We start from the raw sequence: 18,209 nt of genomic DNA on the forward strand, positions 1-18,209 counted from the left end.
AAGGAAAACACTTTACAGCACATGGCATGCATCTGAATAAAAGAGGCAAACCATCACTCAGAGAATTAAAGTGTTTCTGGGAAGCATTCATCATAGAAATGAGAACTGTGACACTACTGCACTGCCATCAGAAAAACAGGCATGTGTAGCATCGTACAAGGCCAACGCCATCGTAGGAGCGCAGAATTTCTTCTTTACATGCTGATCCAGAGGACGAGGAAGCTGTAACTGCATATACATATGCACCCACAACAACAACAATAGCAGTAGAGCACGCTCAAGCGCCATCAGCAGAAGAAGAAGAAGAAACAACTGCAAGTTCATCTGCACTCACAGCAATAATAGCAGTAGAAGATAAAGAAACACCACGAACAGAAGAAGAGGAAACAACTGCAAACGAAAAGTGTAGCGTAACAAGCAGGTGAAAAATAGTGCCATCATCCAATATGAAGGATTTTTTACCGTCAGGCACGAAGAGGAGGAAACCACAACGATATGTAGAACTAAATGTTTAACAGTATTTCATCAAAATATACAATTCATAAAGAATAAAGTTCAGCAACAAAAAAAAAACACTGAACAGTACCATTGTATTTTGTTTGTACAGATATGGACATTTTTTCCTCAAAACTCAATCAGAGCTTTAATAAGGTATATAGTCCAAAAAATAACATTCTCATATGTAGGAACTTAAATATCAGCATAACGAAATCAGATGATGTATTTGTAAGTACTAGAATATCCTCTGAAGCTGTGGAATAACATCACTCGCAAAATGTCCAACTAGAGTGATTAAACCATATTCCTCAATAACAGAATATGTAATTACAATGAAATGAACACCCTTGGCTGCTTACAGGCGTTGACATACGTCAAGGGGGACAGATGAAAATGTGTGCCGTAACCAGGACTCGAACGCGGGATCTTCTGCTTACATAGCAGACGCTCTATCCATCTGAGCCACCGAGGACACAGAGGATAGCGCGACTGCAGCGATTTATCTCTGGCACCCCCCCCCCCCCCCCCACACACCCCGAAACCCACATTCTCAACGTATTGTCCCGCGCTACATTCGTAATGCCCCGCTCATTATACTCATTACTCGCGGCGTGTTGCCGATTCCCGTAAGAGTTCGGGCACTGTTTGTGCATTCGCACAGAAGAAGAAGATAGTCAAGTGGCTGGTGAGCCTTAACTATATATTTACTAAGATGGTATCTGTTGTTCGGACATGTCCGAAATAACAGATACCATCGGTGACTAAGCAGCTCGTCAGAATGAAATTACAATGAAATGACGAGCTGCTCGGTCACCGATGGTATCTGTTCTTTCGAAACTGTCTGAAAGAACAGGTACCATCTTAGTAAATATAGCAGAATATGTATCAACAGACATAGAAAGAAAGCACTGCAGGTTACTTGTTCTAAATCTAGGCCTATCAGATCATCTCTGTCAGATATTAAAAGCAAATATTTACGCAGAAAAGTCTGCTAAAATTCATGCATACAAAACGGTCTTCTCAGAACCAAATCTATGTCAGTTCTCATTCCAGCTACAACATGAAAGGTGGGAGGAAGTGTATACAGAAAAAATGTAAACAATACGTTTAATAAGTTCATGACAATATTTAAACTAAAATTTGAGGAAGCATTCCCCAGAACATTGCATTCCATTGGAGCATCAAGAAAGATATATGGGTGACCAGAGGTATCAAAAAATTGTCTGAAAGTCTACGGTATCTCACATCAATAAAAATTAACCAGACTGGCCCAGGATTTTCACAGTTTTATAAAAATTACAGGAGAACTTATAGAAAGGTATTGGTAGCTGCAAACAATCTTGCAAACAGTAAAATATTAATGAAGGCAAATAATGAAAGGAAAGAAATCTGGAACATAATCAAACAGGAGACAGCAAATGTTGGACCAAAACACCTGGAAACACAGATTAAAAACGAAGATCGTCAAGTCAGCAACCCAAAGGAACTAGCAAACTTTGTGAATGAATACTTTAGCGCTATTACTACGAAACTGCAAGAGAAATTTCCAGACACATATTTTCTACACCACTAGGATCAGCATGCGCACTCAATGGTGCTCTTTCCAACAACCGAGGAAGGGGTGTCACTGGTAATACACCAATTAAATAATAAAACATCCTCAGGGTTAGATGAGATCCCACTCAGTGTCCTTAAGAAATGTATAAACAACGTAAAAAACCCTTAACCGTATTAATTAACAAGTCTTTCAAATCTGTCTGCTTTCCTGAATACTTGAAACAAACAAAAGTAATACTAATACTAAAAAGTGGTGATCCAGAAAATGTAGAAAACCATAGACCAATTTCTTTATTATCTTGCATTCCCAAAACAATAGAAAAATAGACTAATGAAGTACTTAAATAGATACAACCTTCTATGTAATGAACAATCTGGTTTCAGGCCCACAGAAGTACTTAGTCAGCTACAGCACACTTTACTAAAGTTGTACTTGAAACACTAGACAAGGGTGAGGATGCAAAAGGCTTTTTTTTATCTGTCAAAGGAATTTAACACAGTTGACCACAAAATTTCATTACACAATTTACTAACATTAGGAATAAGGAGTGTTGTTGTTGTGGTCTTCAGTCCTGAGACTGGTTTGATGCAGCTCTCCATGCTACTCTATCCTGTGCAAGCTTCATCTCCCAGTACCTACTGCAACCTTCATCCTTCTGAATCTGCTTACTGTATTCATCTCTTGGTCTCCCTCTACGATTTTTACCCTCCACACTGCCCTCCAATGCTAAACTGGTGATCCCTTGATGCCTCAGAACATGTCCTACCAACCGATCCCTTCTTCTGGTCAAGTTGTGCCACAAACTTCTTTTCTCCTCAATCCTATTCAATACTTCCTCATTAGTTATGTGATCTACCCATCTAATCTTCAGCATTCTTCTGTTGCACCACATTTCGAAAGCTTCTATTCTCTTCTTGTCCAAACTATTTATCGTCCATGTTTCACTTCCATACATGGCTACACGCCATACAAATACTTCAAGAAATGACTTCCTGACACTTAAATCTATACTCGATGTTAACAAATTTCTCTTCTTCAGAAACGCTTTCCTTGCCATTGCCTGTCTACATTTGATATCCTCTCTACTTCGACCATCATCAGTTATTTTTCTCCCCAAATAGCAAAATTCCTTTACTACTTTAAGTGTCTCATTTCCTAATGTAATTCCCTCAGCATCACCCGAGTTAACTCGACTACATTCCATTATCCTCGTTTTGCTTTTGTTGATGACCGCTTGCTCAATATACAGAATGAATAACATCGGGGAGAGGCTACAACCCTGTCTTACTCCCTTCCCAACCACTGCTTCTCTTTCATGTCCCTCGCCTCTTATAACTGACAGAACACACCTTCTTTCAAATTTCTACGGCAAGCACCACACTTGTCACACATGGTGTGATAGTAAAACGTAACACAAAAGCAGAAAATAACTTCAACAACACAATAGTTTTGTAACCTGTACTAATACATAACTGAACACTAATGTAAACATACTTATAAACTTGCTTCAGAAACGTTTAATTAACCACACAAATTGTGGATGAGAGACACGAATTAATTTAGCTTTGAAGCAATAAGTCTAGTCAAAAACAAATAACTACGCTCATACGAAATTTGCGCCTAAGTATGTAAACAAACTCGCAAATGCCGGCCTTTACGAAATACTTCCTTTTCCATGTAATTACGTGTAGAAAAGCGAAACCTAAAATAGAGAGATTAGATAAGAAGTAAATGCACTAGTCTAAAATGTAATATTAACTAAATTACCTCTTATTTCAATGTTAATCGCTTAACTTAGTGAGAGCTTCGTGCACGAGCATCCGCCTGGATGCAGGGCTGCCAGTGGTATGAGTTCCATCCAGCACTACTTCAGACATTAGTCGAGTTCATGCTGCGTCATGTTGCAGCACGTCAGAGTGCTCGCGAGGTCCCTTCACGATATTGGGCAGGCGTACCAGTTACTTTGGCTCTTTAGTGTATATATAAATGTTTGCCCACAGAGTGTCAGATATGGAAAAAAATACTATTGCTGATTACAGCACTGTAGTCATTACAGATAAAAATCGAACTCAGTGGAGAAAGAGAATGAAGCTCTCAGAGACGTCCACAACTGGTCATTAAGTAATAAAACTGCATTCCGTCTATAGGCCACAAGTGACCCATTGGGACTATCCGACCGCTATGTCATCCTCAGATGAGGATGCGGATAGGAGAGATGTGTGGTCAGCACACCGCTCTCGGGATCGTTATGATGGTGTTCTTTGAGCAGAGCCTCTGCTATTCGGTAGAGCAGCTCCTCAGTTGACATCACGAGGCTGAGAGCACCCTGCATTAAGGAATAGAGTAACTTTAAATGTGTAAACACAAACTGTATAAACTTCTGACTAAATAAAAAAACCTAGTGGTACTATATTAAAAGTAAATAATGCTATACTAGTTTGTGCAACTGATACAAAATTCTTGGGGATAATGTAGATTGTCAGTTGAAATGGACAGAACATGTGAGAATTTTGGCAAAGAAACTATCCTCAGGATGTTATGCCCTGTGGATCCTTGTATCTATGTACATGCCTCAAGGTAGTTAACTTTGGATATATGGCTTCAGTCCTCAGTTATGGGATAATGTTTTGGGGAATAAGTTTTCAAGTCAAAATAGGGTATTATACTATGAAATAAAATTGTACAACAGACTGCCACAAGAAATGAAAGATGCAAATGCCCCCCTCACTTTTAGCCAACGCTTAAAAAAATATTTACTAAATAATAGCAACTACATGGTAAATGAATATTTAAAATAATAATAGATCATAACTTAATGTTCATAAAGATTGCACTATATAACAATTTTGTGGTACGATTATAAAAGTAGAACTAAGTGAAGTACTGTAAGAGAAATGTTTATATTAGTAAGAAATATTGAACAAACATTTGATGACACCCATACAATGTCTGTTGTACTATGGGTGAATGAATAAATGAGTAAATCAATAAATCCACATGAAGTATGATTGCTTTTGAGGTGTCCAAGGATTATGGTGTTTTCTATTTATATGATCGTGACAGGATCCCTCCAGCTGACTGCAAATCGCCTTTTAAATGTTAGCATTCAGTTGTTGCAGAGAGGTGATTTAAAATGTTTCATTTGCATAATATTGTAGTATGTATTAATTCTCTGTGTCTGTCCTGACGTAATTGGAAATACCATACTTCACACTGATTTAGTACAGTAGGAAATTTGTATCTTGGTATTTTACCTCTGCTATGCAGCTGACAGCAGTCTTCTGTGCAAGTTTTCTGCAGTACGATTACATTGACTGTGTGTATCTGTTCGTCTTACTGCTTCCTTCAATGTTAAGTAGGTAGATAGTTAACTAAGGGCAAAAGTGTTCTGTTGGAAGCCTTTAAAAGGACAGTTTGAGTCCTCAGTTGTGTTTGCTTCTTGATTGTCGTTGCAGAGGTCCCTGGGCTTCAGCACAGTGGTATATAAACATTGTTACGCTATTGACACCACCCAAAGTATACATTCTTCTATGTTGAAGTTAAAATCACGAACAATGAGCAAACTGCCACCCACTTTTCTTTCTTTCTTCTCTTCTAGTGCACGGAATGCATAAATTTTATTAATCTTATGTCTGAAACTTTCTTATCAGACATTTCGTGAAATGCAGGAATCAGATGATTAATACTAAATCAGGTGAGACTCAGAAAAACAGGAATTAAAAAAGGTTATACTTGTAGGGAATATCAATCAGTCAGACCATCATTTACTTGTAACTCTATTTTCTGATTTCCATTGTATGTTTTACTAGTCTCAGTCTTACAATATTCTCGATAGGTCTTACCTTCTTCTTAAAATGCCTTATTTATCCCCGTAGCTGTACCGGTAGTTTTAAATTTCCACGATTTGAAGTACAGTTTGGTCGTAGTTTTGCATGACGTTCTTAATTCATTTGCAAGGCAAGGCTATTGCACAATTAATTTACTCTCATTGCGGTTATACGACGAGACTTCAAAAATTAAGTTACACAATCATGTCGTCCCACTCTAAGACCACTGCGCGACAGAGTGGCGCATTGTACATCTTCTGGTTTACCTGCAGACACAGTTGTGCTACGGTGTGGATATCATGTGCATGCGTGTGACATGATCTAACAACTGGAGACTTTTGATACTCCATAGTTGAAGTACGCGTGACAGTACGTTTCTTGGGGGCAAAATGTCTAAATTGAACAGAGATTCACCATTACATTCCAGTGGTATGTGGACCAAACGCAATGTCGCGTCCAGCGTGGTGCCAACAATTTCACCAAGGCCGCAACAGACATGAGTGTTGCTGATCGGGAAGGACGGCCATCTATATCGACTACAGAGCACATTTCCGGGCAACGGAGGAACTGATTCGTAGCTATCACAAATTATCACACTATGACAACATTAACACAGCGGTTCTCGAATAGCTCCGTGACAAAGGAGCGCATTTTTATCGTCGAGTAACTGAATAATTTGTAGAACGCTCCAACCGTTGTGTTCACAGACTTGGTGACTGCCCGGGACAAAATATTGTCATGTATCTGTGTCACTTTAAAGTGTAGTGTAGCTTCAATAAAATTACTTTACCTATCGTAGTGATACATATTTTACTTTTTAAAGACCTCCTCGTGTTTTAGGATACAATTTCCATTGTAACTTTAGCTACAATGAAAACCTCAGTAGGCCTATACATATTTCTGTGGCGGAGTAGTTCCATTTATTTTCAGCTACGATGTGAAGTTATATTGTAATGGGGGAACGATTAGCTCCTTTACTCATTCACATTTCCATCACTGACTCATACTCATTCAAAAAACGCGTTCTCCTACTACACGGTTGTAATTCAGCTATAGTAAGACGTACTTGGTGTTGTCTCTGTTTACAGTCAACAATTGCCTAATGATATCTTTGATAACAGCTGTCCGTCAACATTGTGCCTATACAACTTGTAGGATTGAAGTGCGATAAAACCGAATGATTGTTGTCCCTCCTCAAGCTGCAAAGTAATAAAGAAATGTTTTATATAAATACGCCAGTGCCGTGATCAACTGGTGTCAGTCAGCATCTTGAGGCGACACGACAGAAAGAAACGTTTATGTAGAGGTATTGTTTCAGTATTTGCTGCTTTCTGCTTGTTTTGCTGTTTATAAGGAACAATAGTCTGCATACATTTTCTTTACATTAAATTTGTGTGGAAGTGTTAGTAACCACTTTCTTGTATGAGTGAACATGCTTCACTTCCAGCGTCATAATATTTGTAAGCTGTCTGTTCAAATTGAACCATGAACATGAAGTACTTTCGGCGAGAAATGTACAAAAATACTATTCTCGAAGCCGAAAAGAATTTGACAGATTTGTTATTGGAAATTCAGACGGCAAAGAATAAGGGTGAGGAGGAGCAAACCAAATTTATGTTTTGACCTTATGATTCAGTATAAATTGAGAACGACAGAAAGTTTTGCATGTAATGCTGACACGTGAAAGCTGGAGTTTGAAAAGGCGTTGCAGTTCCAATACATGTAAAATGAGACGCAAAAGTTGTAGTGTGATATACCGCATTTTGACATGCGATTATTCTTGTACGACACATGTCAAAAAATGCTACCAATTTGTACGATAAATAAAGTCTTACACACATCGAAATTGTGAATAGTGTTATTATCAGTAGTACGTTATAAAATACCAGCCAAATCGTCAGAATAATAGACATTAGAACTTTGAAGGAGAAATGTGTTTGAGCAGTGTGAAATACCTTACATTATAGTAATATATTATGAATATTCTAAAGCTGATTGGCTCTGGAAGTTTACTAATGCAGAACAGATTGAAAACTAAATTCATTACTGGTTTGAATACGTGTCTGTTTATGCAGATTAAATGCTTGAAGTTTTGTAGAACTAAATTAGTTTCACTTTTGTGCAATGTAATGGATTGTAAGATATTGTGTCCCAACCTGTCTGTAAACACAGTGAATTCAGAAAAGTGTTTAACTGGTTTCATCAGCAATACAATTCAGCATTATTATTTTTTTTTTTCCTTTTCAGTTCAGGTGTGGTAGGAGTCAACATGTTGATTGACACTTATTTGCAGTGTTGCCCTAAGTGTAGGTTAGGTTGGAAGATGACTGTTTAAGAGTTGGTGAAGACAATGAACATGAATGCTAAATAGCAGTTGGGATAACATGCTGATCTTAAGTATTTGATGTCTGTGTTCGCACCATATTTGTTGCCAATTTTGGTGTAAAAACTAAAAGTGCACTGTATATTCAGAAATTTTGTAGTATGTAATAGATTAATCTCCAGCAAGTATTTTGGCGTATGTTGCGTACTTATAATATATATGAACTATAAAAACTAAAATGTTGCTACCTTTTTATTAAACGAAACTTTAATAACATATGTCATTCCTTGAGAAAAGTCTTTTACTTGTGTATCATTGTAGGAAACATTTTAACGGAGGCAGTTGAGGGTATTAAAATGAAATGTCAAACTCTTCAGTAAAAACTTTCCGTAACTAGGAATGAAGAAGAATGAGTTGTAAGTGAAAGCAATGAATGATATATTGAGGCATGCTCTTATGGCTCAATTGGAGGAGCACTGCTCATGAAATTCCTGTAACCACATTGGTTCAGCGTACTCTTTTAACATGTTGCAAAAGCTTAATTCACGTGAATGTTTTGTCTAAATTTAAAGCCGACTTGACACAGTTGTTCTGTCTTGATGAGAAATGTTTTTATTGGCTCACTTCTTACATGTTTTGGCCACTGGCCAGCTTCAGAGGACTGCAAAATAACAAGAATAAACTATCAAAAACAATTATGCAGATATAATAATGGGGTGTTGCTATTACACAATAATATCCGGAAACAGTTACACAGTTTACCTGCATGATTATTTCATGACACTCTCTTGTTGTACACCCCTTTGAAGATGGCCAGTGGCCAAAATGGGATATCCAACAAAAAAAAAGGGGGGGGGGGCGTGTGCCCAGGTCAAAACAATTGCAGTTGGTATGTGCAGTCATGACCGGGTACGTCTCATGTTGCTTTTATGCAATGTATTTGTAAATTTCAAAGCACTTACTATTTGTAGAGTTCATTTAGTACTATTGTAGTCTGTATAAACTTAAGTGAAAATGAGGATCTTGTAAAGCTGTAGTTTTCCTTTGTTGTTGAAATTAAATATATATCTTGAAACATGTGCTTAGAAAGGAAAGGAAAGTTCCTAATTACTTAGTATGTGGGTCATGGGGGGGGGGGGGGGGGGGACCGTTTCAGTGTAAATAAAAGAAAGCAAAATGTCTTGCTCCATATACATATTTACGACAAGCTGCCTGTGATATCCAAAGTATTGCTTTATGTGACATGTTTGGAATTTATTGTGTGACAAGACAGTACCTTGCCAGTTTTTTAAGAAATGTTGAGAATTGAACAGAAAATTTGTAAAGAATCACAGCGTGAGACAACTTGTTTGATGAGTCACTTTCTCACATTTATATAAATGGCATGTAAACCAAATAATTTAATATTCAACTGGAGAAGATTAAAATGAAGTATGGAGGCCAGATAAATTGCTTTATTATTTCAAACACCCTCTCTTTAATGCATGTTGCTTACATTGTTGCATTAATCAGTCAGTCAATTAGCTGCTGTCTACCTACTATTGAATAGGAAGTTAGTAAGTTCCCTATGTATGTTTAGCATGTATGGTATTGCAAATTGGAGGTACTTGGCTGGTGGAAACTTTTGTTTAGTCTACCGCCTAAGTTGCTCCAGGAATGATGCTACATCCTGTGAGCTGTATGCTTGAAACAGTGGTGCACAGGTGAGCACAGGGTGTGAACATTGGATATTCAATGTTAATGTGTGATTGGCTGGTGGAAATTCTTTTATTACTCATATAGTTTCACATACATTTTGTACTTCTTAAAAAATCAAGATGTGTAGAGTTAAAAGCAGCTATAATATATTTACCAACTTTTAAACATTGAGTATAAAAAGTGTCTGAATATATGATTGGTTCAGGCTTATAATATTTTCCTATGGTACATGCAGATGGAAGGCCTAACATGGCCTGCAGTCAAATCTGATGTTGGTTGATGTATTCGTTGGATTGCGGAGTCCAAATTACTCTGAGTTACACAATAAATGGAGAAACACAGACTTAGATCAAGTAAAGTGACAGGCAAGACTAGTTATTCAAGAATGACTTGTAAACTGTTGGGAGTGAGTTTTAATTGCCTTCAGAGTTTGGCAAATCTCTAGGTAAAACTGGTGTACTAGAACTAGGGCCTCGCCAGAGTGCACTTTAAACAGAAAATTGTTATGAATTATTATTTTTTTCATACGTGCTCTCTAAATTCTGATAAACAACATATCGAGATTGAAATTTGCGAGATGATGACCTAACTATATCGATGTGACTATTTTGAACTGGCAATTTTTTGTCTGGAGCACAAGTAAATAAATTATCCATTATTTTTAAGAAAATACATGTTAATTTAAAGGATGTTATCTGTCACCTATGGCTGTCTGTCTTTATTAGGCACTTATTACAGTTTCAACATTCACACTATTGCAATTCACAATCAATTTGTGCCATTACTTTTTTTGTGAGAGTCCATAAATGTTGAAATCATGATATCACTTGATAGAGAAAGAGAGGCATAAGTGGAACATAATATCCTCCAAATAAATAAACTATGATATATATTGACATAGATGTTGAAGGAAGGGGTTGCAAAGCCTTGTAGCTGAAACACAGCCTATAAGAGTTGGTTTTATATGGTTAATATTGGACATACAGGTATTTTTCTAAACTGGATAATTTACTGACTCCCTGTTGCTTTTTCACGGTCCACGTGGCTCCCCCTGTCGGAGGTTCGAATCCTCCCTCATGCATGGGTGTGTGTGTGTTGTCCTTAGCGTAAGTCAGTTTAAGTTAGATTAAGTAGTGTGTAAGCTCAACAGTTTGGTCCCATTGAACTTACCACAAATTTCCAAAAAACCCTTTTTTTCCTCAGTGCCTGTAAGTTGGGTTTAGAGTTTGATGATTCATAACTTTAGCGCACATTTCATTTATGGCAGGTTTGGAGACATTATCTGTTTATGTTGGTTTGGATTTGATAGACTTTTTTTATGTACACAATATAACTGAAAATTGCTCACAGGTAACAAAAATCAACTAAAACAAGGAACTCAAAAGGTTCATATTGTTCAAGTAAACAGCATTCAAATGCTAGGCATTCTTGCAGCTACCCTGCCATTTGATAAATCTCTGTTATGATTTGGTTTGATATGCCTAGTTTCATCATTTGGCCTTGATTAATTTCTTTTAATTTCTGAGCATATAGGACCTTAGACCCACTGGCAGTGCTCAGAAACATTGAATAAATAGAAAGACAGCAGTGTAACAAAAATTCACTACCATTCTACTGCATTGATCTCTTAAAACTTATGAGCAACTTCTGAAAGTGGATTCACCAGTTGACAACAACAATTGGCCAACTGAGTGATACTACATTTAAAAAGGTTGTGAAAAATATGCACCTAGCTTTTTTAAAAATTTCTATTTTAAGTGTGTGTGTGGCCTCTCCTGAATGGTCTAGTAAATGGCAGTATTTTTTTATATAAATAAAATGATGCAAAATAGTTAACAAAAGTGTCTTCCTAGTGTATCTTCTTTTGGATATATATTTTAGGCCTCATCATCTGCATAGTAAGCATGCTTTATAACTTAAATGAAGGTTTTCTGATTCACTAAGTTGTTCTTAACTTTTTGAAATTATTTATTTTTTGTGAACTGTTGTCCTTATATTTTTCTGAAAACATTTTTCTTTTAAACATTCATTGGCAGACTGGACTTGTATGCTAGACTGAATGGCTACCTTTTTGTGGCATTGTTAGTTTGGTTGAGCCACCTGAGTTTGTGATTTCAGATTACTCAGGAAAATAACTTTGAAAAAAAGTTCATTCGTTGGCCACAACTTGTATCCACATGCTCTACTTCAGTCTGTTACTGATTGTGGGACATAATAGATATTTGAAAATATGATGTGACATTGGCAAAATTTCATGCTCAGGATAAGTCTGGAATTCATTACGTTTATTATAGGAAACTGTGTGCCTCGTTTACACTTTTAAACTTAAGTAAAGCTCTTTATTCTATATCAGATGAGAATGTTACAAATAAAGATAGAGTACTATGGAACTGTAGATAAACCACTAAATTTAATTAAATATTGCCTAAGCAACAGGTGACAATTACTGTTTCTGAACAAGGGAGGTTGAACCCACAGACTCTCATGGGATGAACATATCAAATATCTATTTGATGAATTCACATTTGTGAATTTTCTTCTGTGTAAGCTAAGATATTTTATTAAAATTTACTAGTTCTTTATTACAACATGCTCTGTCAGTCAGAACTGCAATATTTAGTACTGTTACGGGGAAATTTTAGGAACAAACTGTATTTTCAAACGACAAAAAAAACAACCAGATGTACTCAAGAACTCCTAGATGTTCGTGTAAGAAACTTTCATTGAGCTCAATATAACGACACTCCAAAGTCTCTATATGCATAATTGTTTAATATATTTCAAAGAAAATATATGCCAAGTGGTGGCAGGAGAAAACTCATATAAAAAAGATTAAGAACATGTGAAACCTTTTGGATCCAGTGACTACTCCTGGCAGAAGGGTTGGAGCGGAAGGAAGAATGGAAAAGGAAGAAGAAAAAGGAAGAAGGAAAAGGATTGGTGAGATTTAGGAAATGGGGAGAGGTACAGAAAAGTCGCCTTGTACCCCAGGTCAGAGGAGAATTACTGGACAGTAATGCTATAAAAGAATATGTATTTTACTAAAAAATACATATACATGTGTAACTTCAATTCATGAAGCCAGTCATATGGTAAACATGCTGAAAGGTTAAAAAAAATAAACACCTAAGGACTTCATCCTATCAGAAACTTGTTATTAAACAGCTGTGTAATCCCCTGGCTCTGGTAAGATGCTTTTTGAGGTGCTGTTACATATGTATGTACTCAATATAATGAAAGGCCATGAATTATGAATCATCAAATACTAATTACTGTTTGTTTATTGATACTACATATTGAGTAGGTGTTAATTATTGTTAAATAGTGTATATATCTCACAGTTCTAATCATTTTTCAGACAGTCATTACACATTGAGAGACATCACACTTTTAAGTTAAAAATGAAGGAGAATCTAAACCTTTATACGTCTTTCTTGTCTATATTTTGATCAAAGTTAATTGATAGAATGTGTATAATAATACTATGGACACAACTCTGTAAGCATTGTTCCATTGTAGTTTCTGTGGTAGGTAAGTAAATGATAAAAAGGCATTTCCATTCTTCTGTACCAACATCAGTGATGTAGAAGTAAAACTACACTTAACTAATCTTAAGCCTGGGTTTCTTGTTATCATCAGATCTTAACTGACAGATAAGGCAGAAGTGATAGCACTTATTCTTGTTTCTTGAATTAGTAGACTACAGGAAAGGATAGCCAAGTGAGATGGCTTAGTAATTGGCACTGGGCCTATTTGGGGGGGGGGGGGGGGGCAAATGAAGTGGCACAGCAGTTAAAATAATGGACTTAAATTGAGGAGTAGTGATATTCAGTTTTCCTCTGGCTATCCTGGTTTAGGTTTTCCATATTTTTTGTAAAAATTACTTCAGCTGAATGTTTTTCGGGAGTGTGTCATTTTAGTTTTACAGAAGTTCCCAAATGGCTGTCACAAAAATGGACTGGTGACACATGCAGATATTGTGTTCACTGTTATGTGGTGGTCAGGGAGGAAGAAGATAAGTGTAATGTTACTGTTTGTTAGCCAGGAGGAGGGTGCCAAGGTGTTAAATGGACCTAACTACAAAAAGAGTTACCTGAAAGGCAGACAATCAGGAAATGAGAGAAACAATAAAAATTGAAAGAGATATAGTTCCTAGATTTGTAGGTGAATTCCTAGACAAAATCAAGCAACTTCACATGTATTATACAGGTGATAGTTGGGAGAGAAACAAAGCTGCTACACATTATATGTCACAGAATGCACAGTTAAGTCACTGACTGCTTTGGCATCTTTGTTATTGCATGGCTACAGATGTGTTATTGGAAAGGACTGCATTCAGTTACATTAAAAGAGTTCCATTACACATTTGCACAGATACTGGCATGCAGTTTGTGTTGCCACAGGTGCCTCATTGTAGAGATACAGTGGTTCATAAGTGACAAGATATGAGGATGGTGAGTTCCAGAGCAGTACTGATGAATAGGAGAATATGGTGCACCTGGGATGACATTGTATTTATGATATCCAGGACAGTCAGAGAGATATTGTGAAGGGCTCCTACCACTCAACAGAATGACTAACTCCTCTACTAATAAACATTCTACACAAATGAGGAGTCCAAAGATGATTCACAGAATCATAGAATCAACAGCAACTGTGAACACACTGCTAGTGTGTCTTCCCAAGCCCAAAGAGTGAAGAAAGCAGTATAATTGAGAATGTGTGTAGTAGTGACAAATACACCTGTATAAGATTAAGCAGGTTAATTATAGAAATAAATGATGCCATTAGTGGAGGAAGAACAGTAGAGATTATAGCTGTAATGGCAGTAGTACTCCTACTAAGTAGTAACTGTATTTTGTTATAGAAGTCTGTTGCAAACAGCCATTATACACTCCTGGAAATTGAAATAAGAACACCGTGAATTCATTGTCCCAGGAAGGGGAAACTTTATTGACACATTCCTGGGGTCAGATACATCACATGATCACACTGACACAACCACAGGCACATAGACACAGGCAACAGAGCATGCACAATGTCGGCACTAGTACAGTGTATATCCACCTTTCGCAGCAATGCAGGCTGCTATTCTCCCATGGAGACGATCGTAGAGATGCTGGATGTAGTCCTGTGGAACGGCTTGCCATGCTATTTCCACCTGGCGCCTCAGTTGGACCAGCGTTCGTGCTGGACGTGCATACCGCGTGAGACGACGCTTCATCCAGTCCCAAACGTGCTCAATGGGGGACAGATCCGGAGATCTTGCTGGCCAGGGTAGTTGACTTACACCTTCTAGAGCACGTTGGGTGGCACGGGATACATGCGGACGTGCATTGTCCTGTTGGAACAGCAAGTTCCCTTGCCGGTCTAGGAATGGTAGAACGATGGGTTCGATGACGGTTTGGATGTACCGTGCACTATTCAGTTTCCCCTCGACGATCACCAGAGGTGTACGGCCAGTGTAGGAGATCGCTCCTCACACCATGATGCCGGGTGTTGGCCCTGTGTCCCTCGGTCGTATGCAGTCCTGATTGTGGCGCTCACCTGCACGGCGCCAAACACGCATACGACCATCATTGGCACCAAGGCAGAAGCGACTCTCATCGCTGAAGACGACACGTCTCCATTCGTCCCTCCATTCACACCTGTCGCGACACCACTGGAGGCGGGCTGCACGATGTTTGGGCGTGAGCGGAAGACGGCCTAACGGTGTGCGGGACCGTAGCCCAGCTTCATGGAGACGGTTGCGAATGGTCCTCGCCGATACCCCAGGAGCAAGAGTGTCACTAATTTGCTGGGAAGTGGCGGTGAGGTCCCCTACGGCACTGCGTAGGATCCTACGGTATTGGCGTGCATCCGTGCGTCGCTGCGGTCCGGTCCCAGGTCGACTGGCACGTGCACCTTCCGCCGACCACTGGCGACAATATCGATGTACTGTGGAGACCTCACGCCCCACGTGTTGAGCAATTCGGCGGTACGTCCACCCGGCCTCCCGCATGCCCACTATACGCCCTCGCTCAAAGTCCGTCAACTGCACATACGGTTCACGTCCACGCTGTCGCGGCATGCTACCAGTGTTAAAGGCTGCGATGGAGCTCCGTATGCCACGGCAAAGTGGCTGACACTGACGGCGGCGGTGCACAAATGCTGCGCAGCTAGCGCCATTCGACAGCCAACACCGCGGTTCCTGGTGTGTCCGCTGTGCCGTGCGTGTGATCATTGCTTGTACAGCCCTCTCGCAGTGTCCGGAGCAAGTATGGTGGGTCTGACACACCGGTGTCAATGTGTTCTTTTTTCCATTTCCGGGAGTATAGTTACAAACAAAAGTGTTAACATTACATACATGGTTATATGGCCTATTTTATTTCCTAGACAATGTCATAATTGCGAAGTTAACTCAATAGCCCAAATCTTTCTCAGTACAGTCGCTTCAAAGGTACCCTCAGCACTCAACAAAGTGCAGCAGTGTGTGTTGCAGGGATTTTGAGGCTCTTTTTCATTACTATACCAACCATTGTGTTACTACTTGACTATACGATTGCTTTGCATTCAGTGATAGGCACATACACTGCAACAGTTCAGTGAAACTGGACAGCTAAAAAACTAACATACATTGGTTGTGTGGAAAAAATCATGAAGGCTGATTCAAACTGGTTAGGGATGTGCTTCAGTGATTTTGTTGGGAATGCAAATAAATGTTTAATTAATCTTTTGGCAACTGTAATTTTTTATTTGACATCCATAATAATATGAAATTACAATGAAATCCAGATCATTAGCTGCGTACAGGCATTGATAAATATCAACAAGGATCGTTGAAAATGTGTGCCCCGACCAGGACTTGAACTCGAGGACACAGAGCATAGTGCGACTGCAGGGACTTATCTCTGGCATGCTCTGCGTGAGACCCACATTTCCAACTTACTATCCACACACAGTTCTTTCAGAACCATCTTCATATAAATAAGGCTTACCAGCCAATGATCTTCTTCAGTGCAGATGCACTCACATTGCTCAAACTCGTACAGGAATCGGTAGATTGACTGCTGCAAGTAATGAGTATAGTGGGCAGGGCACCACAAATGTAGTGTGTGGACAGTAAGTTGGAAATGTGGGTCTCATGGTGAGCATGTGAGAGATAAGTCCCTGCAGTTGCACTATCCTCTGTTTCCTCGATTGCTTAGTCAGATAGTGTCTGCCATGTAACCAGGAGATCCTAGGTTCGAGTCCCAGTTGGGGCACACATTTTCAACTGCCCCTGTTGATATTTATCAATGCCTGTAAGCAGCTAATGGTCTGGATTTCCTTGTAATTTCATTCTTCGGACATGTTCAAAAGAACAGATACCATCTTCTCCTGGTCGTAATGATGGTATTCTTTACTGAAGCCGCTACTATTTGGTCGAGTAGCTCCTCAATTGGCATTACGAGGCTGAGTGCACCCCGAGAAATGGCAACAGCGCATGGGGGCCTGGATGGTCACAGATTCAAGTGCCGACCATGCTCGATAGCACTTAACTTCGGTGATCTCACGGGAACCGGTGTATCCACTGTGGCAAGGCCGTTGCCCACCATCTTCATATATATGCATAATAATATGTCACATAACTCTGTAATGTTAATGTTAGACCCTCTCAAGTAAGGTATCAATGATTAAACATGCATTATTTGTTAGTGCAGACTAGCCATATAACAAGACTAAAAATATTTGCTTGTAAATAAATAAAGATGCAGATTTTCAAACATTTTTAGGTTCTGGTACTGAAGGAGCTCTGCAGGATCCATCACCATCTCATAACATATAGATGCAAGTTCTGTTGATGATGTGTTTTTATGAAGAAGGATATACTATGGGCTTCAGGAAGTGTGAGTAAAAGACACAGGACCATGTACTAAGAATTATGATGTATGACTAATGTAATGGCATGAAAATTGAAAAACCATAAATGAATCATCAGAACAGGATAAAACAGGAATTGCAAAGGAAAGTAGGGTGCCCAAATGATTAAATAAATCACAGAGAAATTATTTAGCTGTGGGTTCCACACCATTCTGTTAACTGTTACCCAAGACATGAATTCCTTATGTTATCATACCTTGTGGCAACATGGTGTGTTCACTAAGACTATTAAGTAGCCCAAGAAAATGTGATCTGTAGTGTCAGTTTGCAAACTGATTTCCGGCCATTGTTAAAGTATCTGTTGGTTCTAACTCTGCTATTCAAATACATTAAGGATTTGTGGTTAATAATATGAATTCATTCAGAAACTACTACAGCATTTATGTATCAAGTGTAGATTGTA

At 38.6% G+C, this 18,209-nt stretch overlaps 1 protein-coding gene across 1 annotated transcript in view; it reads left to right on the plus strand.

Annotated features, from left to right (window-relative positions):
* Window positions 1–6,171: 6,171 nt before the first annotated feature.
* Window positions 6,172–18,209, plus strand: part of LOC126298765 (UPF0669 protein C6orf120 homolog) — a 43,672-nt gene continuing 31,634 nt past the window's right edge. Inside the window, exons 1-2 of the mRNA XM_049990218.1 lie at window positions 6,172–7,189; window positions 17,659–17,772. Of these exons, the coding sequence (XP_049846175.1) occupies window positions 17,740–17,772 (33 nt within the window). The 5' untranslated portion in view covers window positions 6,172–7,189; window positions 17,659–17,739. The remainder of the gene's footprint in view (window positions 7,190–17,658; window positions 17,773–18,209) is intronic.

Source organism: Schistocerca gregaria, chromosome X, assembly GCF_023897955.1.
Source record: "Schistocerca gregaria isolate iqSchGreg1 chromosome X, iqSchGreg1.2, whole genome shotgun sequence".
NCBI lineage: Eukaryota > Metazoa > Arthropoda > Insecta > Orthoptera > Acrididae > Schistocerca > Schistocerca gregaria.